General features: G+C 48.2%; 1 protein-coding gene across 3 annotated transcripts in view; it reads left to right on the top strand.

Annotated features, from left to right (window-relative positions):
* The window catches only part of CACNA2D1 (calcium voltage-gated channel auxiliary subunit alpha2delta 1), a 720,757-nt gene that overhangs the window by 95,433 nt on the left and 601,794 nt on the right, over positions 1-23,530 (top strand). For all 3 annotated transcript variants that reach the window (XM_075017407.1, XM_075017399.1, XM_075017417.1), the window contains exon 2: positions 1,485-1,566. In XM_075017407.1, coding sequence (XP_074873508.1) covers positions 1,485-1,566 — 82 coding nt within the window. The remainder of the gene's footprint in view (positions 1-1,484; positions 1,567-23,530) is intronic.

The raw sequence follows: 23,530 nt of genomic DNA, 5'->3' as shown, positions 1-23,530 counted from the left end.
GATTGCACCCTCAGATGTGATAATAGTGTTAAATGTGTGGAGAGTCTCTCATGGAGAGAGCAGGTTTATAATGTTAAAAAAAGCTTGAATGAGACAGTCTATTCATGTGCTTCAGTTGATTTGCCGTGTGTAAGAGTATAATGATGATAATCCCTACAAGTCTGGAACTTTAACAGCTGCATGTTCTGACTTGTTTATGCTACCTGTTTGACACAAGAACATTTCATGGGTTCTAGAGTTAGGTGACCTCTCCTTACAAGCACAAATGTCCTGGGTCATAAAAGACCTAGCATGCATGGGATGAAGGACCGGGAACTATATTCTTAGAACTAGACTTTGTTCATGTGGCATTGAAGTGCAGCCCAAAGGGTATGCACTGTGTGCAGCTGCTATGCAAAGCAATTTACATGTCTTCTGGGTTATCTATGGTTTAGTGATAAAAGCTGAACTTTCAGCTGAATCAAAGCCATCCAACAATGTTGTTACTCTGTGTCTGCTGTTGTGACCAAGGGTGAGAGCATCTCTCTGGGTCAAACCCTCCATACAGCCTTGTGCCCATGTTTGTGTTTAGCATGGGTTAAGTGCATGCCAAGTGGGGAAATCCATTCTGGTAAACTGGGGATGGGGTGAAGGCTGTTTCATGATTCTGTGATGCCTGCTACTGCACCCTGGATTACATTTTAAAATTATTTCTTTCCCCATTCATTGTATAGGGAGTCAAGATACATAACTTAGCTTTGTGGGTCATTGTGTTGTTCCTGTGTCTGTCTAGGCACCTAAAAGTGAAGCACTGTACACTCAGCCTTCCAATGCCTAAGTCTCCTGTGAACCTCTCCTTTAATCCCTTTGTGCCCTAGTTTTCCTCCTGTAAAATGGGGATAAAATCAGTTCTATGCTTCAGAGGGGTCTGGTCAGGATAAATACATTAAATATTAGAATGTGCTCATATACTAGAGTAATGAGACTGCACCATAGTAATACTAAGTGCTGACAGTGTGCTTGATACCTCAGAAAACAGATGGTCTCGTTACTAGACAATTCTATGAGAAATACAGCTACAGAAAAGTTCACTGACACTTAAAGACTTTGAATCAAAACACGGGTTACAGCTACACTACAGAGAGATCTTTTGAAAGAAGCCTTTCTGGAAGATCTCTTCCAAAAGAACTCTTTTGAAAGAGTGCATCCACACACAAAATAGCAGATTGAATGAGTGATCTTCTCTTTCAAAAGAAAGTGTCCACACAGCCCTTGCTTGCTCCCTGTACTGCAAGGCAGGCAACTTCTGTGTGCGTGTGTGCGTGCATGCAAGAGAGACAGAGAATTTCTAAAACAGATTCATAGTTGCATCAAGGAGGGGACTTCAGCATCAATCTGCCACCTGGAAGATATTCTGTCAGCCTGCATTTGTGTTTTGTCATCATCATAGATATTTGCTATTGATCTGACGGGACATTTCTTCTCTCTTCTTTTTACTTCTGTAGAATAAAGTCATGGGTGGAGAAAATGCAACAGGATCTTGTAACATTGGCAAAAAATGCAAGTGGGGTGGAGCAGCTTGCCAAGGTGAGTCTTAAAGTATGGAAACTCTGTTTTTTTGTGACAGCCAGAACAGTCAATAATGGGATGTTGCTCGTCATGTAGCGGAAACAAGTGATTCAGCCTGTCCTCCTAATAATTTCTTTTTGAATTCAACATATAATATCCCTTTTCTCTACTGTTACTTTGAAGGAAATGAATAATGGAGACATCCATTAATTCCTCCTCTTTATGTTTCAGCTGATGTTTAATCAGCTTTGTGCAGGGTGACCATGTTGCCATATGGGACACTGCCTCCAGGGATGGAAGTGAGGCTGCTATCCCATGTCAGGGCTCCTTGGTGATGGGGCTGCTGCTCCAGGGTGAGGCACCAGGGATGGGAGGGGTGGAGGATGGGGGCTTCAGAACCCCCTTGTGGGGGGATGTTCCAAAGCCTCCCAGTGGGGTGGCGGGGGGGGATGATCAGGTAATGAAGCAGGAGCTGCCTTCCTGCGGTGTGAGAGGCCAGGCAATGAGGCAGCCGACCCTTGGAGGGGCTCCCTTGCAGCAGGAGATGCCTCCTTTTAAGTGTAGGGCACCAGGGAACGAGGCAGCTGTCCCATTTTGAAGTCATGGGGGTGCCAGGGAATGTGGCAGCTGTCCCACAGAGGAGCACCTCACAGCAGGAGCTGCTGCCACCAGGTGCAGATTTCCAGGAAACGGGTCCCTGGCAGGCGAGGCTGCTACCCCAGGACATAGGGTGCCAGGGAACAGGAGCCCATCAGAATACAATTTGTCTATTTTCTTTCAAAAGTCAGGACATCTGTGAGACAGCTTAAATATGGGACTGCCCCAGTAAAAAAGGGACAGATGGTCATCTGAACTTTGTAGTACCAGGCATAAGGTTTATGATCATTAAAACATCCACATACAATAGCCCAGCTCTCTTTACATTGCATATTTGTCCAATATGGTATCCAGGAAACATCTGTTTAAGGAATGTTTATGGAAAGCTCTTCTCTGTATTGAAAGAGACCAGTTTTCTGATCTAAATTGTCTGAACTGGTGAAGTCTTTGTTGGCTCAGTTTCTATGGAAGAGAATAACTAATTTCCTTTAGCTGTGCTACCGTAATGCAGAACTCAACTTACAGAAGGAACAAATTATTACTTTTATGATGGAGATGAGATACCCATATTACTGTACATATTATTGTCACACACAAAGAACTTAAAATAACGTTATTAAGATTGAAAAGTCAAGCACTCAAAAGTTGGGAAATGCCAGAATTAAGGTTTTCTGTACAAACGTAATCCACCCTCGCTTCACATATGCACTGTAATAACAGTCTTTAATGTCATGGTCAAATGTTATTTTTTTTGGTAGGACCTCTGCCACAGTTCGCTTAAAGAATAGACTTACTTGGAATATGAATCAGGGTTATGCAGTGGAGTGGAATATTGCTTGAGGGTCCCTACCTCATTTGCTTCAGAATTTGGAAGGTGTATAGCACATGACAGGAGAACACAGGGAGAGAAAGAACAGTTCCACAGTTAAGGCAGTTGACTGCTACCCTGGGGAATTGCGTGTATCTGTGGAAGCATGGTTAAATATAGTGGCCTGCTAGTGGCCAACCCTGGTGAACTGCCATGGTTTTATTGACCACCACTGCTCTAGAGGCTCAGAGTGGGTTCTGAAAGGAGGTGCAATGGAATTTCCTTGTGACTGGGGTTTTGATGGGCTTATCTGGCATGGGGGGAGGGTGACAAGTTCTTTTGCATTTCTAAGGTGGCAACCCTTGTTTTAGGCCATAAAAATGGGGAAAAAAAGAAGGGTGTGGGGGTCCAGATTCTTATTTACACTGTCTGCTTTGACCTGCTTTGACAGTATGCAGGTGGTGTTACACAGTGTAAACATAATTGCTGTTCACTTTAAGAGCTCTGGGTAAAGCAACTACAGTGTAAATGATATGAAGGACCTGGTTAGGAAATGTACCTTCAGGCTTCCTTGGATATTTTTAACAATAAAAACATAGATTTCCTTAAAATTAGTGGTTATAGCTAGTCCTCTTATTTTGGTACTTGTATTATGGGTTCAGGACACTGTTTCTCAGATGTGCTGAAGACTCAGGTGATACCATTATCTTCAGTCATTTTCTTCAGGGGGATCAAAATCTTCATGACAAAGTTTTAACTTATACACGTTTATCCTGGACAGCCACTGCTGCATTGTTCGAGAGTGCGTGGAGAGTGGTTTGAATTGTAGAGCTAACTACACAAACAGTAATTGTTTTTTAAAATGTACGTGTAGCTTCCATTTTATAGAGCAGTATTCAGCAACCTTTATCACCCTGTGGCACACTTCAGCACTCATAATTTCAGGGCACACCCAATATATATGACTTAATCCCCTCCTGCTCCCCCAGAGCCAGGTACACCCCCCACCCAACTTGATGCCGGCAACTCACCACCGCTGCTGCCACGTGCTTCTCCTACCCAGAGGTGGAGTGTGTGCACAGAGCAGCAGCTGGCACTTCCGGCGTGCGACTCTGACGCAAGCTGAGTGCTGCTTTGCAGCATACCAGTCTGCCACAGCACACTGGTTGTGGAGCACTGTTATAGAAACCTTTTGAAACAGGGGACCACGACTGAGCTAACTTACACTTCTTTACAATAAACTATGGCAAATGTGTTTCTAATTCTAGGGCTAAGGGATGAGAAGGAAAGGCGAGACACTTAACATCAGTTAGAAATCAGGTTCTTGGAGTGGGCAAGCTGACTGAAATCAGTTCACTAGCTTGTCCATTTCAAACTGAATGACCAGGAGCATATAGTACATAAAGATCAGAGTGAAAATGTGGTAGTGTGTTACAAGTTTTGACATGGCAAATACACAGGAGCTGTACTGTGAACTGCAGAGGCAACAAATAACGCTTTATGGTACGTAACCTTTTCAAGCAACAGGCTAATTGAATGCAACATCAGTTTGCAGAGAGACTGTTCCAAGGAGCTAGCTTCTAAATGTTACCCTTTTGATATATAGTAGTAATAGCAAGTCATGCATGATATTCATGAGACATGCTGTTAATTCATTCCAGGAGCCAAAGAGTATACCTCTACAGATAAAGGACTTGGTCTCCAGATCATATTCATGTCAACGTAGGCACAAGATTTCATCTGCAAAATTAAATGAAGGTGTGAATGGAAATCTGATGGGTAGATCTGAGTTCTGTTATCAGAAGCAATCAAATTACATGGTTTTATTTGTTTTATCTCATAACTGGTTTATGGTGATGTAGAGTTGATTGTCATACATCCTGCTGAGATTCTGCAGTCACAGGTGTGGTCCAGTCTTCAGTATGTTTCATGATATACTGCAGGAGGAGGCGGCTAGGCGAAGGAGTACCCAAATCTAAGAGCAATTCCTGGGCAGTATTCAGGTGCCAGCTGAGGTTAAGATGGCTGTCCCACCTCAAAAGTGTACTGACACGCCATCGGTGGATGAGGAGATGGTTCGGGGGGCAATGACAGCTGGTCACTTCTGGCAGCAGGCAGTGCTCCACTCATGCTCCGAATCCCCCCACCATGGTCTGGGGACGCTGTTATGCCATTCTGGATACAGGAGATACAGGGGATAAGGAATCGCCGCCTACAGCAGAATTGGAGAAGCCTTGTACCCCGAAGGCTGGGAGGTCTGCTGCCGCCACTACGAGGAAGAAACATAGGATAGTGGTGGTCGGAGACTCTCTTTTGAGGGGGACAGAGGCACCCATCTGTCTTCCTGACATGTCATCCCAGGAGATATGCTGCCTGCCAGGAGCCTGTATCAAAGACATTGTGGAGGCATTGTCAAGGATTATTCACCCTACTGACTACTACACCATGCTACTCATCCATGTGGGCACAAATGATACTGCAAGGTGTAACCTTGAGCATATCAAGCATGACTACAGAGCTCTGGGAGCATGGGTGAAGGAGTTTGGGGGGGACAGGTGGTGGTCTTCTCAATCCTTGCAGTCAAAGGTAGGGGACCAGATAGAGACAGGTGCATCCTAGAGGTAAATGCCTGACTGCGAGGATGATGTCTCCAGGAGTGCTTTGGCTTCATTGGTCACTGGATGCTAGTCCATGAAGCTGGGATGAAATTCACCTTTTGAGGAATGGAAAGGATGTATTTGGATCAAGACTGGCTAACCGAGGGAGGAAGGCTTTAAACTAGGTTTTACAGGGACAGGGTGACCAAAGCTCACAGGTAAGTACAAAACCTGGTGACCTGGGAGTTAGATTGGAAATGGGAAGTATCATGGGCTATAACAGCAGAGAAAAAAGAGGAACTACGCAGCATTGGGAGGCAAAAGCAAATCAGTATCTTAGGTGCCTATATACACATGCAAGAAGGATGGGTAATAAGCAGGAAAAAACCAGAAATCCTAATAAACACAACTGTGACATAATTGGTGTTACAGGGACTTTGTGGGATAAAAGACAATTGGAAGATTGGTGTAGAAGTATACAACTTACTGAGGAAGAATAGGCAGGGTAAAGATGTTGCCTTATGTGTTAAAAATGTGCACACCTGGACTGAGGTACAGATGGAGGCAGGAGACAAAGATATTGAGCTTTTGTGGTTATGATCAGAAGAAGTGGGTCTGTCCCACAAAAGCTCATCACCTAGGCTACGTCTACACTAGCACACTACGTTGAAGTAGCCTATTTCAAAGTAACAACATTGAAATAGGCTACTTTGATGCGTATCGTTCACACATCCTCCAGGGCTGGTGCTGTCGATGTTCGATGTTGAACTAGCAATGGGGAACATCAAAAGGGGCCGCCCCGGAAGGAAAAGCAGAGTGTCCACACACACAAGCACCCCTCTTTGGAATAAGGGGCCAAGAAAGCTCACGGTTGGGGTCGCAGAGCAGATTTGCCCTTCTGGGGCAACAGCAAGCTGCTCCCTTAAAGGGCCCCTCCTAGACACACCCGGCCTGCACTGCACGAGCCCTGTGTTGGTGACACAAGCCTCGCAGACCTCAAGTCTGCAGACATGGATGTCCAGCAGCAGCTGGAAGCCCTCCAAGCTGCCTCCGGCGGAGCAGGTGCCCTGCTAGATGCTGCACGGGTGGCTGCCCAACAGCTCTGGAATGGGAGCCTTCCCCAGGGGCACAAGAGGACATCCCGGACCATTGGGCCCTCCCTCTCCCCTCCCCTGTCTCCGGGTGTCCCGTTGGCTCTGGAGCTACCCCTCTAGCACCAAGTGGTGGGAGCACCTGGTTGTGGGGGAATGGGGTGATGACCAGTGGCTGTGGAACTTCCGCATGAGCCGGCAGACCTTCATGGAGCTCTGCCAGTGGCTTGCCCCGGCCTTGAGGCACCAGGATGCAGTGCGCCCTCACCTTTGAGAAGAGGGTCGCAATAGCTGTCTGGAAGCTGGACACTCCAGACAGCTACTGCTCCGTGGGCCAGCAGTTTGGCGTTGGCAAGGCCACAGTTGGGGCTGTCGTGATGGAGGTGGAAAGCAAGAGGGAGGCCTTCTTGCAAGGCTGGGCACTGGAGGCCAGAACAGGCTACTACCCCCAGCCGGCCGCTGCCCCTAGCCACCAGGCCCAGCGGGACGGGGTCCGGGTCTGGGAGGCCCTGCAGGAGTACTTTGACCAGGGAGCCTAGTGAGTGCCACCCAGGCCATCCCTGGTGGGTCTCCTGCACACCGTCCCAGCACCCGCACCCCGCCCTCACTGAAAGCACATGGGACACTGGTTTTTGAAAAATAAAACTGCCTCATTGTTTAAATAACCAAAAACCTCACCTCTGTGCATATAAAACTAATACAAACAGCATCATGGAAAATAACTATATACAGGTGGGGACAACTATAATAAACTATATATGGGGGGGGGCAACTATCAATAACTATATACAGGGCAGGGACAACTATATACATGGTGGAGACGTGGGCATGCCAGACATCAGCCCATCATTCTGGGATGGGGGTGGAAGGGCGTGACCCCACCGTGTTCGAGTGGCTGATTCCCCCCTCAGCCGGGGTCCCCAGTGAGGCCGGCTGGGGGCCAGGAGGATGGGGAGGTACGGATGAGGCAGGTCCTTGGCCCAGTCGTCGGCCCCAGTGGGTTCCTGCCCCGTGGAGCTGGTGGGTGGGGTGGGGTAGCAGGTGAGACGTCAGGCGGGGCGGCAGGTGGGATGTCAGGCAGGGCAGCAGGGAGGGCAGCACAGAGGACAATGGGGGGGGGGCAGCTGGGCCACCAGCTTCTTGAATGTGGCGGCCATCTGGTTAAAGGTGGCCATAAAGTCCCGCCAGGCCTCCTGGTGCCAGGTGGCCTCCCTCCTCAAAGGGGAGTTTCTGCTCCATGATGTCCGCGTGGTGCCAGGGGGCAGCGGCCACCTCGGGGTCGTGCATGGTGCGCCTCTGGCCCTGACGGGGGTGGGTCCATCCTGGCGCAGGCGGTGACCCCAGGTGGTGGTGGTCTGGGGGTCTCGGGGGCTGTCCGGGACCATGGATGGTGCGGCTGCGGAAATGGGGGAAGGGGAGAGGGAGGCTGTGATTACCCAGCCCTGACCTGTGGCACAAGGGCATCTGGTCCCTGTCCCCCATTGGTGCGTGCAGTGACCCCGTGGGTGGCCCCTTCCAGTGGTCCGCCCCTCCCACCGGGGGTGGGGCACGGCACTGTCCACGGGTGGAGGTGCTGATGGGCACTGGTGGCCTGTCCTGCCTGCCACCCTGCCTGCCTCCCCGCCTGATGTCCCGCCTGCTGCCCCGTCTGACGTTCCGCCTGCCACCCCACCCACCAGCTCCGCAAGGCAGCAGCCCACTGGGGCCACCAGTGCCCATCTGCACCTCCACCCATGGACAATGCCCTTACCTGGGCTATGGTCTGTCCAGGCCATGGCAGGCTGGGGTCTTCTGGGGATGTGTTGGGCCCTCAGTCAAGTGGTGCCCCCACTCCATGCCCTGAGGGTGTGTGCCCTGTGGGCTACGTACCTGACGGTCCACTGCCATGGTCACGGGAGGCCCGTCTGGCGGATGTCCAACTGGAACTGCGGGAAGGGACATCCAGCATGAGCTCTCCTTCCTCACTGGACCACTCCGTGGCCGGGATGGAGGGTCCTAGCTCTGGCCCTGGGGGTGCAGGGCTGGCATCTGGACCCGACCCTGGCTCTGAGTCCTGCTGGGGCTCGTCAGCCATGGTGTCAAGGGTGGCTGGCAGGAAGGAGATGTCCCAGGGGCCCAGGATAGCCTTGAGCTCCCAGTAATAGGGGCAAGCAGCGGGGGCAGCCCCAGACTGGAAGGCTGAGCCCCAGGCCTAGGTGTAACCCTGCCACAACTCCTTAATCTTACTCCTGACATGGTCAGGAGTGCGGGCAGGGTGACCCCAGGCAGCCAGGCCCTTGGCCAGCCAGGCGAACGCCTCTGCGTTTTGCTGCTTGCTCCCCATTATGTGCAGCACCTCCTCCTCACCCCAGAGCCCCAGCAGGTCTTGGAGCTCAGAGTTGATCCAGGAGGGGCCCCGCTTCCTGCCCCACTGGCTGGAGGCCTGGAAGCCCTGGGATGGCCTGTGGGGGGAGCTCTGGGGGTGCTTGGGGGGCTGGCTTGCTTCCGTGGTCTCCCTCTGGGCCGTGCAGGGGCACCTTGTGGCACGGCTGCTGCCTGCACAATCTCAGCTTCCTGCTATGGGGTTTCCGGGTCTGTGCAGCTTTAAGAACTGCTGGGTGCAGAGATCATAGAGCCCCGCAGGGGCTGGACAGCATGTCTTCACCTAACAGCTGATTGGTGCCATGGCGGACCTTGCTATTTCGAAGTAGCGGGACGTGGAATATCTACACGCATCCTACGTCGATGTTTGTTAGACATCAATGTAGGGTGCTATTCCCATCTTCTGACAGGAATAGTGATTTCGACGTCTTGCCGTCTAACTTCGATTTCAACTTCGAAGTAGCATGTGCCGTGTGTAGACACGGCGCATGCAATTTTGAAGTTGGGCTTGCTACTTCAATGTTGCATTCTAGGGTAGACGCACCTCTAATAAATTATTTTGTTAGTATTTAAAGTGCTACCAGACTGCTTTTTTTCGTTTTAATCTGATGTGTGTTGGGAGACTAACACAGCAAGGCACAGACTATCCAGAACGTTCGTGGATTGTATGGATGACAGATGAGCAGATAGGAATAAGGGGACTTCAAAGTAGCCGGAGTCCTTTCGAAAAGGAGCCCCGTCTGGATGAGCCGCGTCAATTTCGAAGTGCCACGGCCGCCCGTGTGCTAATGAGGCGCTGAATATGTATTTCAGAACTTCATTAGTAAACTTCGAAATGGCCATTTGCATGGCCATTTTGAAGTTTTTGGCTAGTATAGACACGGCCAATGTATCCTAGTGGGAGGGGGGTAGGTTGAGAGATAAAATAAGGAACAAGTTAAAAATTACTTAGAAAAATTAGATGTCTGTAGGTCACCAGGGCCTGATGAAATGCATCCTAGAATACTTAAGGAGCTGATAGCTAACGTCTCAGAAACCTCCTCTATAATCTCTGAAGAGTCCTGGAAATGAGGAGAGATTCCAGACTGTAAAGACTGTAAAGGGGGAAAATATAGTGCCCATCTATAAAAAAGGGAGAAAAGAAAAACCCAGAAAACTACAGACCAGTCTGTTTAACTTCTGTGCTGGGGAAGATAATGGAGCAAATAATTAAGGAACTCATTTGCAAACATCTGGAAGAGAATAAGGTGATATGTAACAGCCAGCATGGATTTGTAAAAAACAAATCATGCCATACTAATCTGATAGCTTTTTTTGACAGGATAACAAGTCTTGTGGATAAGGGAGAGGATGTGAATGTGATATTCCTAGACTTTATTAGGGCATATGCCACACTCGCATGATCTTCTTACCAATAAACTTAGCAAATTCAACTTAGGTGGGGCAACTTTAAGGTGGGTGCATAACTAGCTGGATAACCATTCTCAAAGAATAGTTATTAATGGTTTGCAATCACGCTGGAAGGGCATAACAAGTGGGATAAGCAGGGATCTGTTTTGGGACCGGTTCTTTTCAATATCTTCATAAACGATTTAGATTTTGGTATAGACAGTGTTCTTTGCAGATGATACCAAGCTCGGAGAGGTTGCAGCTGCTTTGAAAGATAGGGCCATAATTTAAAATGATCTGGACACACTGGAGAAATGGTCTTAGGTAAACAGGATGAAGTTTGATAACGACAAATGCAGAGTACTCCACTTAGGAAGAAACAATCAGCTTCATACATATAGAATGGGGAACGACTCTCTAGGAAGGAGTACTGCAGAAAGGGATTTAGGGATCATAGTGGACAACAAGGTAAATGTGAGTCAACAGTGTGATGCTCTTGCAAAAAAAAAAAAAGGCAAACAAGATTCTGGTATGCATTAACAGGAGTGTAGTGAGGAAGACATGCAAAGTCATTCTCCTACTCTACTCTGCACTGATTAGGGCTCAGCTGGAGTACTGTGTCCAGTTCTGGGCAGCACATTTCAAGAAGGATGTGAAGAAGTTGGAAAAGGTCCAGAAAAGAGCAAGAAGAACGATTAAATGTCTAGAGAACACGAGCTATGAGGGAAGACTGAAAGAACTTGGCTTGTTTAGTTCAGAAAAGAGAAGACTTAGAGGGGACAAGATAGTGGTTTTCACTTACGTTAAAGAGGATTACAAGAAAGGGGGAGAAAATTTGTTCTCCTTGGCCCTCTGAGGATAGGTTAAGGCGCAATGGGTTTAAACTGCGGCAAGGGAGGTTTAGATTAGACATTAGGAAAAGCTTGTCAACTGTCAGGGTGATTAAACACTGGAATAAATTACCTAGGGAGGTTGTGGAATCACCATCTCTGGAGATTTTTTAAGAGGGGGTTAGACACACAGCTATCAGGGATGGTCTTAGATGGTGCTTGGTCCTGCCATTAAGGCAGGGGTCTGGACTTGATGACCTCTGGAGGTCCCTTCCAGTTCCAGTGTTCTGTGATTCTGTGACCCTGTCTGTGTTGCTGTGTTTTGTCTTGACAGTCTTGTTCTTCTGTTTATTCTTTTAACTCTGGAAGTTTTTGGTTCGATTCCTGACTTTGAGCAAATTGGTGGCATCACTGAAGTAGGAACCTAAATTACAAAATTGAACCTCTCACATTATTTGAAATTTCTGTTTATTTTCAACAAGCTCTGTTCTTTTTCCCTTCTCGTAAGTATTATTGTGAATACATTTGGATTTTATTTTGGTTTAGATAGTTTTTAAAATACAAATCCTTTGTTCACACGGACAAATAATATTAGAAAGGGAAATTATTGATGTGGTGACAGACATTATGGGAAGGACACTTTCTATCTTTTAATGGTATATTGGATGGACAGATGGCTTTTATGGCACATATTCCTGAGAGTGAGGAGAAACAGGATACCTGGGGCACTGTGGAGTCAGCTCCTTGATCCCTGATGAAATATGAAGAGCCTCTGAAGTTATTCTCTGGTGACCCACCAGACAGGCTTGAGGGGAAACTCAGCCATGCTTCAGAAGTGCCTGCAAGGTGACAAGAAAGTTTCGTGGAGGGTCTGATAATTTTAGGTTGAAGACATTAGATAAAGAGGAAGAAATATGGGAGACCTGTTGAATGGAACATCATGGGGTAAGGAATTAAATACGTAGAGCAATCAATTTATATTTAGCTGCCCAATAAAATTCCATGGTCTCCGAAAGTACTAGTTTGATTTGAACCTTCTGGTCAATACACATCTGCGTCTTCATCGTATGTTGGATGAAACAGCCTCGGACTTATGGACCTATACAATGTTCATTCGCTCCTATCCTACCTTGCCTCCTGAAGATCAGCATTTGTCCCCCTGACATAGCTTCATAGTTGGCCAGTGTGTTTGTACATACTGTTGTAAAGCCGGGAAGTTGGGTAGACAGATTTTATGGATTCAGAAATCAGATCAAAGAGACTTTTGCCTCCCTGTTCGGAGACCCAGTGGCAGAGCCAGTTAATTGGTATGTATGAGCATGAAGGGGAAAATCTGAAAGCAACAAAGTATTTCATAGAATCATAGGGCTGGAAGGGACCTCAGGAGGTCATCTAGTCCAGCCCCCTGCTGCAAGCAGGATCAACCCCCACTATGTCATCCCAGTCATGACCGTGTCAAACTGGGACTTAAAAGTCTCCAGGGATGGAGAATACACCAGCTCTCTAGGCAACGCATTCCCGTGTTTCATCACCCTCTTTGTGAAGTAGTTTTTCCTAATATCCAACCTACACCTCTCCTTCTTTAACTTCAGACCATAACCCCAGGTCCCTTTTCACTGTACTGCTGCTTAGCCAGTTGGTCTGCGACCTATAACAATGTTTGGGATTCTTCCATCCCAAGTGCAGGACTCTACACTTCTCCTTGTTGAACCGCACCAGATTTCTTTAGGCTCAATCCTCCAATTTATCCGGGTCACTCTAGATCCTATCTCTACCCTCCAGTGTATCTACATATTTGCCATGCTGTGTTCTCTGTTGTACATAATATACCTCTGAGGGAATTTGGTGTCAAAAACTAAAAATCCTGTGTGCAATATTTAAAAATTCTGCATATTTTATTTGTGTATAAATACATATGTAGGCTTGCATGGCAGAGGGGCATGTGGGGGAGGGTCACAGTGGGGGAGCCAGGAGGGTTGAATTCAGGAGAGGGCTTGGTGGGGATTTCTGAGTATAGGCTGTGAGGGTCAGCAGCTGGCTCTGGGTATAGGTCTTGGGGTTGGGGGTTCTGGATATATGGCATCTGAGTGGATGGAGGAGCAGCTCCTGATACAGTGACCCTCCTGCTACAGCTCAGGAGTGATGATAGGGACAGGAAGTGCAGGGGTGGGGAGCTTTCTGCAACCAGGGGAAATTTACTGCAGTGGATCTGACCCAGTTGTGCCTGCTCCTGTCAGGGAAAGAGGAAGTTCTGTTCTCTCACATCCTCACCCAGACAGGACTAACAGCTGAACTGGGCACAGAGTAGGAGCCACTCGTCAGGGTATACCCAGTTCCCCTGTTGCCACCTGCAATGATTTACCTCTCTACCAGCTACTCCAGATGCCCTAAACAACATGCTTGTGCTGATGGCGAGGGTGTGTGACCACTCTTGCAGCTTCCCTTTGCTTTCCTTGAGGAATAATTTTTCTGTGGGCAAGCAAGGAACTCTGTGGGAAGTCTGAATTCCGAGCACATGAAGTGGCACAGAATTCATTTAGGCATCAATACAGCAGGGCTCGTTACTGGAGAGTTAGTGTGGTTGAGCCAATGGAGTGTAGGGCTGGTGATAAAAATCTCTTGAATCCTAATCCTGGATGTATCATCAACTTATTTTGTGGCCTTCTGTCACTTAGTCTGTCTCTCTTAATTTGCCTGTAAAAAGGGGGATAATACTTGACAATCCCAAGGCTCTTGTGAGGCTTCATTTGTTGAGGTTTGCACAGCACTTTTAAAAATATAATGGCTTAGCACTGGTGAGCATTATCATTAAGGGATTTTTGCAGTTGGGTAATGAACACGGGAGCTGAAAATAGGCATTTCATGCAATTGTTGAGATGAATTACAGAGTCCAGTGGGTAGAGTTTCAGACAATAGACAAGATAGGATAGGGAAACTAGGGGGCTCTAAAATATAGGATAGTGTTTTAACAATATTGTGTTCCAAAGAGACATCCTATTTATGGCCCCTCACTGCCACTGCCATATAGTTTTATGTGAAGCCAGCTACCAAAGGAGTGGAAATTAAGAACTGCATCCTCCAAATTAAGTTCTGCTGAGCTGTCGTATTGCTAACTCTCATGTTGCTAACCGATATGAAGATGTCGTGAAATGTAGTCACTTTTAGAAATACAGGCTGGGAAATTTGAAGACATATTTTCATGTTAGCCTTATTATCCGAATGGAAATTAAGAGGTTTGCAAAACACCAGGCATGTCATTTATAACTTGCACATACCACTCTCCCTCAGCTCCCTTAGTAATAAACTGTCATTTTGAAGTGCTCCTTCTTCAAGGATATGAAGTCGGTTATGCCAGTGTAAGAATGGGTGGCTGCATTAACAAAGTTCAGTCAAAGGGTGACTTGACATTGCCAATTTTCAGTTATTTCTCCATGATGAGCAGAGACACTATTGAGCACGTTACTATTCCTGGTATAGGGAGGTGTTTTTTCCTGTTTTTCATCATACCTGCAGTTATAACTGGCAACCCATCTTATTTCAGCTTCCTGTGACACTTGCATTCTGTTTGCTATCATGGCAGTAGGGGTGTATTTCTTTCATCCAGAAGCATTCATTGCTCTCTGAACATAGTGGTCAGTCAGAGTCCAGAAAGGAAATCTAGTTTTCTGAGAGTGAAATTTGCTTCTGTATAGAAGGTTAATATCAGGTTTTAGTTTGTGCTGGGTCCTGATTGGGGACAGGTTTTGCCCTTTGTATTATTGTGTTTAGATTAAATAAATAAATGTTCTTTAGCCCAGTTATGAAAGTAGTGAAGGATTATTGAAGTAATTTGCTGTGTGTGCTCAAGTTCTCTGTTGTTCTGATCCTGATAATACTTCCACATGTATTTGTGAGCATGTTATCAGTAAGGGTTGAGGAGTAGAGACTCCTGGATTCTGTTCTTGATTGTGCCATCAACTTTACTGTTGTATGCTGGAGAAACCACTGAACTTTTGTTGGCTTCAGTTTTTACATATTCTCCCAGAGAAGTATCAGGCTTAATTTTCAAGGATCCTTGCTCATTAAGGGTTCGTAGAAGTACAAAGTTGACTAAAAGAAGAAAAAGCTGTGTACATGTTGAATGTATAGTATTGATTGTTGTCTATATGGCATCGAATGAGATGTTTTGAAAGACCAGTTTTTTATTGAAAGGAATATTCTCTCATTTTCATTGTGTAGTAGGTAAAGAATTTCTGTTTTGGTCTTATCTATACAGATGCAATGGAGATCATGGAAATAATGTCTAGCCTTTACAGGCTTCCAGGTTGCATAGCGGGGTGGTCAAGGATGAAGCTGTGCAAGTTCTCAGTCCTGCAGAATGTCCCTTGAGGCCCTGCTTAACTCTAAGCATATTTGCAGTTCCATGATTTTGGGACTGCTTATGTGGTTTGAGTAAAGCAGATGGTTCTGTGCTTTGGTGGTTAAGGCCAGAATGCTGAGCACTTTGCAGGATCAAGCCCCCACTGCTGCCTGTGCATTGATGAGTGTATGCATTAGGAGTGGGCTGCCTCTCATCATAGCTCTAGAACTTCCGAATGAGCAGTGCAGAAATTTTCTGCTCTGTCATGTCTGCTTGGATCACTACAGTATAATCAATTACTAGGTTAGTAGTTGTGAAAAAGCCACAAATAATGTAAAATACCAGGGCATTTTCTTCTTTTGTGGTGCTGATAAGAGTTTCAAGAACAAAGACATCTGTGGGTTGCTAGGAAACTACTGTAATTTCATTTAGACTATTTATTTGACATATGATCTCTGATTTTTCCTTCCATAAACATTGGAAAAAAATGGGTGAGGATTTGTGGAGATGGTTTGGTGTTTATGCTTTATACTGCATTAGTTAGTTGCAAGCAAGTTAGGTAGTCATAAGAAAAAGCCTCAGGCTATGGACTTAAATAAAGAAAGTATTCCTGTTCCTTTAGGAATTTTTTATGGACTATAAGAGGACATGAATTATTTTGTTCAGTCCTTAGCGCTATTTGCAGATTAGATTCCAGGAAATGTGCAATATAATGGAAAATCGTAAATAATAAGGGGACACACTGAAATATATTAGGGTGAATATGTCTGTTCTCGGACTCTTCTCATTTCTGCTGAAATCAATGACAAAAGTTCTTATCACCTACATTGGCAGCAGGGTAGAACCCTTCATTTTGAGAGGCTTAACAAGCCGCAAACAAACAAATCATGCTATAAATTAAATGGAATATTCTGTAGTGCTGGAAACTTATATGGCCTCCAGTTCCGTAGTGACTTGCTGCAAGTGACCAGGTATGGGTCTAGTGGTTGATGCAGGAATCAGCTGTCCAGGTCAGAGGTCAAAATCAAGTAGTAAAGCCAAAGTCAGAATTTGGAGCCAAGGACAAGAGCGAGGTTACTGGGAGTGAGGATGGCAAAGACATGGTTGGGTTTAAGACAGGAACAGGTTAAAACCTGTTATCACAGCGGTGGCTGGATGCTATGAGCAATTGCCAACCTGCTACTGCTGCTGGCTTCAGGGGTGGTCTGCTGACTCCTGTGATCAGTCAGCCTCACACAGGGCAGCTCTGGTCATTAAGTTGCCTGGAGACTGGTTCTATTGTAGACCCTGACACTCACAAGTGTTAATGTGTTAATCCTGGCAAAGTAGGAAAGTCCTGTGGCCTTGGGGTTTGCTGGAGGTCATACAAGAAGCATGTAGCAGAGCAGGCCTCCCATCGCCCTTCCTGCACATAAGCACAAAAGTATTGCATCATTTCATGAAACCACCCAAATCAAACATTATGTGCCATTTGGTCAAAGATGGAATACTCTTAAAGAAGTCACATAAATGATGACTAGCCAATTAGTTACATTTTCACTTTAATATTATAAGGCAGTACTAGAACCCAGGCAAGAGATTTTAGTGTGACTTTTATGTTTATGGTATTCCGTCAAAGATAGAAATTGTTTTCTTTTGACTTCATGCCTATAGCAGGAAGTATTCTGTATGCACATTCTTACTATTTTCATTACTACACAACTGCAGAGTCCTAATCATTGCATTGGCCACACAGTGCTGGGTGCTGTACAAACACTCCCTGCCACAGAAGCTTATACTCTGAGGCTGTGTCTACACTTGCATTCCTCTTTCAAAAGAGGCATGCAAATGGGGGAAATTGAAAATGCAAATGAGGTACATATTTGCATATATGGTACCTCATTTGCATATTCCTGTTTCAAAATGGCTTCTTCTTCTTCGAGTGTCCCCGGGGTGCTCCACGTTACGTGTCGGGCTTGCCCCGGCGCCACAGGTCGGATCTTCCAAGCAGTTTCTGCTGGACCACGCATGCGCCGGTGCGTGCCGCTCCCTTGCACACTCCCGGCCACGTGCGCAATCCGGTCCCCTCCAGTTCCTCTTTAACTGCCATCGGCTGCAGACGGAATCCGCTCAGGCTACGGCCAGAGTTAGCGTATTTAACGTTTTTAATTGTTTTAAAGTTTCTTCAGTCTTAGATTAAATTAGTCGGCTGTTGTTTTCAAAAAAAAAAAAAAAAACAAAGAAAGGAAAGGAATTCAAAGCTTCTAATCCTAGTAACAAGTGGAGCACCGGAGGCCGGGAGCCTAGGGCCATTAGCCCTCCTGCCGCGGCAGGCTTTATCTGAGAGGGGAACACGCACAGAGAAGGTGCTAAGTACCCTATTAACAACTCAGACTCACCACAATGTCCTCTTCAGGATTGAAGAAGTGTGAGTCGTGCCGCGATGCCAGCGTCTGATGGGCACAGTCAGTGCATAAGGTGCTTGGGGGAATCCCATGTCACTCAGAAATGTTCCTTCTGCGCCAAGTTAACAGCCAGAGCAAGGAAGGACAGGGAAATGCGGCTGAAAATGCTGCTGTTCAACAAGGCCCTCCAGCCAGATGTGCCGGAGCGGCCGCAACAGGAGGGACCCTCTGGGGCCCATAAAAGGAAAGCCACGTCCCTAACCCCATCAGTGCAAAAACAGAGGAAAATCTCCCCAACCCGATCCCTGCCAGCAGCAACAGCGAGTGGGATGGGTGGAGCACACAGCCCTCAGCCGCAGCTACAGCTGATCGGTGGCGGCGCGGAGACACACGTGGCAGAGCTTCAGCCTCCGATGATCAAACAGCCGCCCCGCACCGAGGGCAGGGTGGCGGCCAAGCAAGCGCTGGAACCGGCGGCACTGCAAACAGTGGCACCGACCCCTGGGGAACCGGCGGCGCAGAGCACACAGGCATGTGGCCTGCAGGCACCGGGGGAGACCGTCCGTGCGGCACCGCTGAGGAGCATGCCGAGCGCGGTGCAGACTACGGGGCCGAGATCCCCGACGTGTCAGGGGGCGGACCCACCCCCACAGGGGAGGGGAAAGGCAGCACAGAAAACACGGCACCGCAGTCCCTCTCCATACAGGGCTGCAGAGCTGCTTTCTCTGAGCCCTCTGCTCGTGCTGCGGACTCCAACGAGAAGGCAGGGGTCACCCCTAGCCTATCCGGAGCCCCTATCTCCATTTCTACAGCCAGCCTCCCCATGGCTTGGACCACCTTCGCCCTTCTTGGGCTTCGAGCCACTTGAGTACTATCACAAATCGGTCTCTCCAGCGTCCCAGGTCTCCAGAAGATCTCGCTCCCCCAGACGTAGGGGGTATGCACCAAGGGAGTGGTCCAGGTCACCATCCCAGGAACAGTGCCCGTGTTGCCATGGTCGCCCCTATCATGCGGGGCATAGACAGCATAGGCATACTACCAGGGACACATCCCCACAGACGGTTCCGTATCCCCGAGGGCAATCGCGAATGGGGACAGAGACTCATATATCTCGGGAGAGTTGGTTCTGGAACCCTGGGATTTTCCCTCGCAAGCTTCTAGCGAGCGGATGTACCACCGTGAACAGGACCCGGAGGGGTCCAGAGAGGCGTACCCTAGCGGTTCCTTGTTGTCCTCCCCGGATGAGGCTATGGCCCCAGGGGACGTCCATCCTCCGGACGATCTCAAACAGTTCCAAGAGCTGTTTAAAAGGGTGGCCTTCACGCAAGGCATCCAGACAGCAGAGGTGCAAGAGAAGCACCATAAGCTCCTTAAAAATCTGAGACCTCCGGCCTCCTCTAAAATAGCCATACCGCTTGACGAAGCAATCTTGGAGTCCGCCACCATGATATGGCAGACCCCTGCGACTATTCCGCCTGTCCACAAGAGAGCGGACAAGAAATACTTTGTGCTGGCGAAGGGCATGGAGTTCCTATTCAGCCACCCGCAACCAAATTCTCTGGTGGTAGAATCGTCTCAACAGAGATCAAAAACGTCTCAGTTCAAAACAGGGGGAACGGACAAAGATGCCAAGAAACTAGAGCTGTTCGGCAGAAAGGTCTACTCCTCCTCCACCCTACTGTTGAGAATGGCGAATTACGCAGCGCATCTAGCGAACCACAATTTCGACAACTACTCTAGCTTAACCTCCCTCATGGACTCGCTTCCAGAGGACAAGAAGCCGGTGCTCAAGGCTATCGTGCAAGAAGGCTACGCGGCCTTGAGGACGGGAGTTCAGATCGCCCTAGTCGTAGCGGATACGGCAGCACGCTCAACAGCTACGGCAGTGGTCATGAGCAGGGAGTCCTGGCTCCAGACATCGGGTATCCCGAGGGATATGCAGGCGAAGATCATTGATCTCCCCTTTGACACGCAGAAGCTGTTTGCAGTATCAACCACAGCGTCCCCAGTACCGCAGGGGCTACAAGCAAGGGCGACATCAACAGCACCAACAGTACAGAACTCCCAGGCGACGTTCTCAACAGAGCCGTGTGTCCTCGGGGCAGGGCCAAAGGCCACAAGTTTGACACACGGATCGAGGGCTGCACTATCACTACCATCGCGCAATGTCATCCGAAGCTACTGTTCCACCATCGCCTCCAACCATTCTACGACCAGTGGCAAAAGATCACCACAGACAAATGTGTACTGGAGATCACGGCCACGGGTTACGCAATTCCCTTCCAGTCGCTCCCACCGCCACGACCTCCACCCAGACCCCACCTAAAGGACGCCTCCCACGAAGCGAGACTCAAGCAGGAGGTAAGCCATCTTATGCTTATAGGGGCAGTGGAAAGAGTGCCGGAGCAACTCCGAGGGAAAGGGTTCTACTCAAGATACTTTCTCACAGAGAAAAAGACAGGAGGCTGGAGGCCCAGCCTAGATCTTTGAGGCCTCAACCGGTACTTGCGCAAGCAACGCTTTCGGATGATCACAGTCGCCTCTATACTTAAGGCACTGGATGATGGAGATTGGTTCGCAGCCCTCGACTTACAAGACGCGTATTTCCACATAACTATTCACCCGGCTCACAGGCGTTTTCTCTGGGTTATGGTAGGCAAAGAACATTTTCAGTACAAGGTTCTGCCGTTCGGCCTCTCCTCGGCCCCCAGAGTCTCCATCAAGACCTTGGCAGTGGTGTCAGCCTACCTGCACAGACAGGGGGTGTTTATATTCCCATATCTGAAAAAAAAAAAAAAAGACTGCCTACTGAAAGGGGCCTCGAAGGAGGAGGTACTTCGCATGATACGCGTCACAGCAGGTACGTTCTCTTCGCTGGGCCTGGTCATCAATCTGGCAAAATCAAAGATAGACCCCGCACAGGACATAGAGTTCATAGGGGCACGTATAAATTCCATCACAGCAAGGGTTTATCTACCAGATGTCCGCGTTCGCGCCATTGGTTCCCTCATGCAAGTCATCACCTTCAGCCCTACGGTGCCGGTTCTGACGTGCTTACAGCTGCTGGGCCACATGGCAGCAGCAACGTTTGTGGTACAGAATGCCCAATTGCATAGGCGCAGCATGCAGCACTGGCTGGCGAGCATCTACAAACCGGCAGCACACACCGTCCACAGGGTGGTGTCGCCCACGACAGAGGTGCGCAGATCCCTGCAATGGTGGGTGAACCCCAAGTACATGCTAACAGGGGTGCCCTTTCACCAACCACAAATATCTGTTTTTCTCACTACCGACGCCTCCCACATAAGGTGGGAAGCACACATGGGCGAAAGGTGACGCAAAGACTGTGGTCCTCCACGGAACAGTCACTGCACATAAATATACTGGAGCTCAGAGCAGTGTTCAATGCCTGCAGACACTTTCGAGACCATATATAAGGCAAGTAGTCGGGATCAGTACAGACAGTACCTCCACCATGTTTTATATAAATCGGCAAGGAGGAGCTCGGTCCCATGCCTTATGTGCGGAAGCAGTCCGATTGTGGAACTGGTGCATCGCCAACAATATAACTTTGAAAGCCTCGTATTTACCAGGCTCTCACAATGTGAAGGCAGACCAGCTGAGCAGGCGCTTCACACTCACACATGAGTGGCAGATCCGTTCCGATCTGCTATGACCGATTTTTCACGCATGGGGTTTTCCCCAGGTAGACTTGTTTGCCACTCAACAGAACAAGAAGTGCCCACAATACGGCTCCAGGGCAGGACTGGGACGGGGGCCACTGGGGGACGCATTCGCGATCTCGTGGAGGGGCCCCCTGCTCTACGCCTTTACTCCCACAGTGTTTATCCACAAAGTCTTGCGGAAAGCCAGGAGAGAGGGAGCCCGAATGATCCTAGTAGTCCCAACGTGGGATCGACAGCAATGGTTCCCCTTACTCCTGCGCATGTCGGACCGTCCACTGATGCCCCTCCCGGTGGCGCCGGATCTGCTCACGCAGCCCAGGGGTCCCTAGTGCATCCACACCCCCGAGGCCTGCGACTGCAAGCATGGTTAATCCATGGCTCAGCTCCCTAGAGAGCACGTGTACGGAGGGAGTGCAACAAGTCCTAGAAAGTAGCAGGAGGACTTCCACCAGGAAGCCCTATAAGCAAAAATGGACTCGATTCACTGCATGGTGTTCTACCAAGCAATTAGCCCCCCTTGCTGCGCATATACCTGAAATACTAGAGTATTTACTGGACCTCAAGAGAGGCGGACTCTCCTTATTCTCGTTGAAGGGTCCACCTTGCTACTATATCGGCTTTCAGACATGAAGAGGAAGGGCACACGGTGTTTGCCCATCCCATGGTTACCAGGTTCCTCAAAGAGCTGGTAAACCTATACCCCCCTCGGAAACCGCTTCCACCTTCGTGGAACTTGGACCTGGTGCTTAATGCGCTAATGGGACCACCGTTTGAACCCTTAGCCACGGTTTTCCTCCATATCCTTACGATAAAGACGACCTTCCTTCTTGCAATCACGTCAGCTCGCAGGGTGAGCGAGCTTGTGGCAGTCATGGCAACGCCACCCTGCACAGTAATTTCCAAGGAGGCGGTAACCTTACGGCTGCATCCAGCCTTTGTTCCCAAAGTTTCTTCAGAGTTTCGTATTAATGAACCTGTAGTTTTACCCTCGTTATCCAAAGCCTCATAACTCCAACAAAGAGGCGCGCCTACACCTCCTGGACGTGAGGAGGGCGCTGGCTTTCTATATAGACAGGACTAAGTCCTTCCGTAAAACGGATAGACTCCTAGTCTCTCTCGCTCCCAAATCAAAAGGAGAGGGTCTCTCTTCGCAGAGAATCTCGAAGCACATCATATCCTGCATAAAAATGTGCTACGAACTCAAAAAGACTCCTTTACTGGCCACGGCCAGGGCTCACTCCACTAGGGCAGTGGCAGCATCAACAGCCTTTTTCAAGAGCATTGCGCTAAAGACATCTGCAGAGCAGCGACCTGGTCATCCTATGACACCTTCGCCAAGCATTATGTCCTACACAGGGTATTCCAAGAGGATACCCGTCTCTCGACAGCGGTCCTCTCGGGGACAAGCTGCACATGATCCGATTACCCACCCCCTATTTTGGGTTACTGCTGGGTAGTCACCTAATGTGGAGCACCCACGGGGACACTCAAAGAAGAAAGAGAAGTTACTCACCATAGTAACGGTGGTTCTTCGAGGTGTGTCCCCATGGGTGCTATACCACCCGCCCATCCTCCGAAGGGGACACACCTCGAAGAACCACCGTTACTACGGTGAGTAACTTCTCTTTTCGAAAGAAGAAAACCAGCATAGACACTGCTCTTTTGAAAGTAAACCCCATATTTGAAACAATCCTTCTTCCCTTTTTTATGGGAAGAAGGATTCTTTCGAAGATGGGATTTACTGGTTTTCTTCTTTCAAAAGAAGCGATTTTGAAATATAAATATGCAAATGAGGTGCCAGATATGCAAATATGCACAACATTTGCATTTTCAATTTCCCTCATTTGCATACCTCTTTCGAAAGAGGAATGCAAGTGTAGACACAGCCTAAGTATCTGTT

Source organism: Carettochelys insculpta, chromosome 1, assembly GCF_033958435.1.
Source record: "Carettochelys insculpta isolate YL-2023 chromosome 1, ASM3395843v1, whole genome shotgun sequence".
NCBI lineage: Eukaryota > Metazoa > Chordata > Testudines > Carettochelyidae > Carettochelys > Carettochelys insculpta.
The sequence above is the reverse complement of the archived record's forward strand: the minus strand, read 5'-3'. Positions and strand labels throughout refer to the sequence as shown.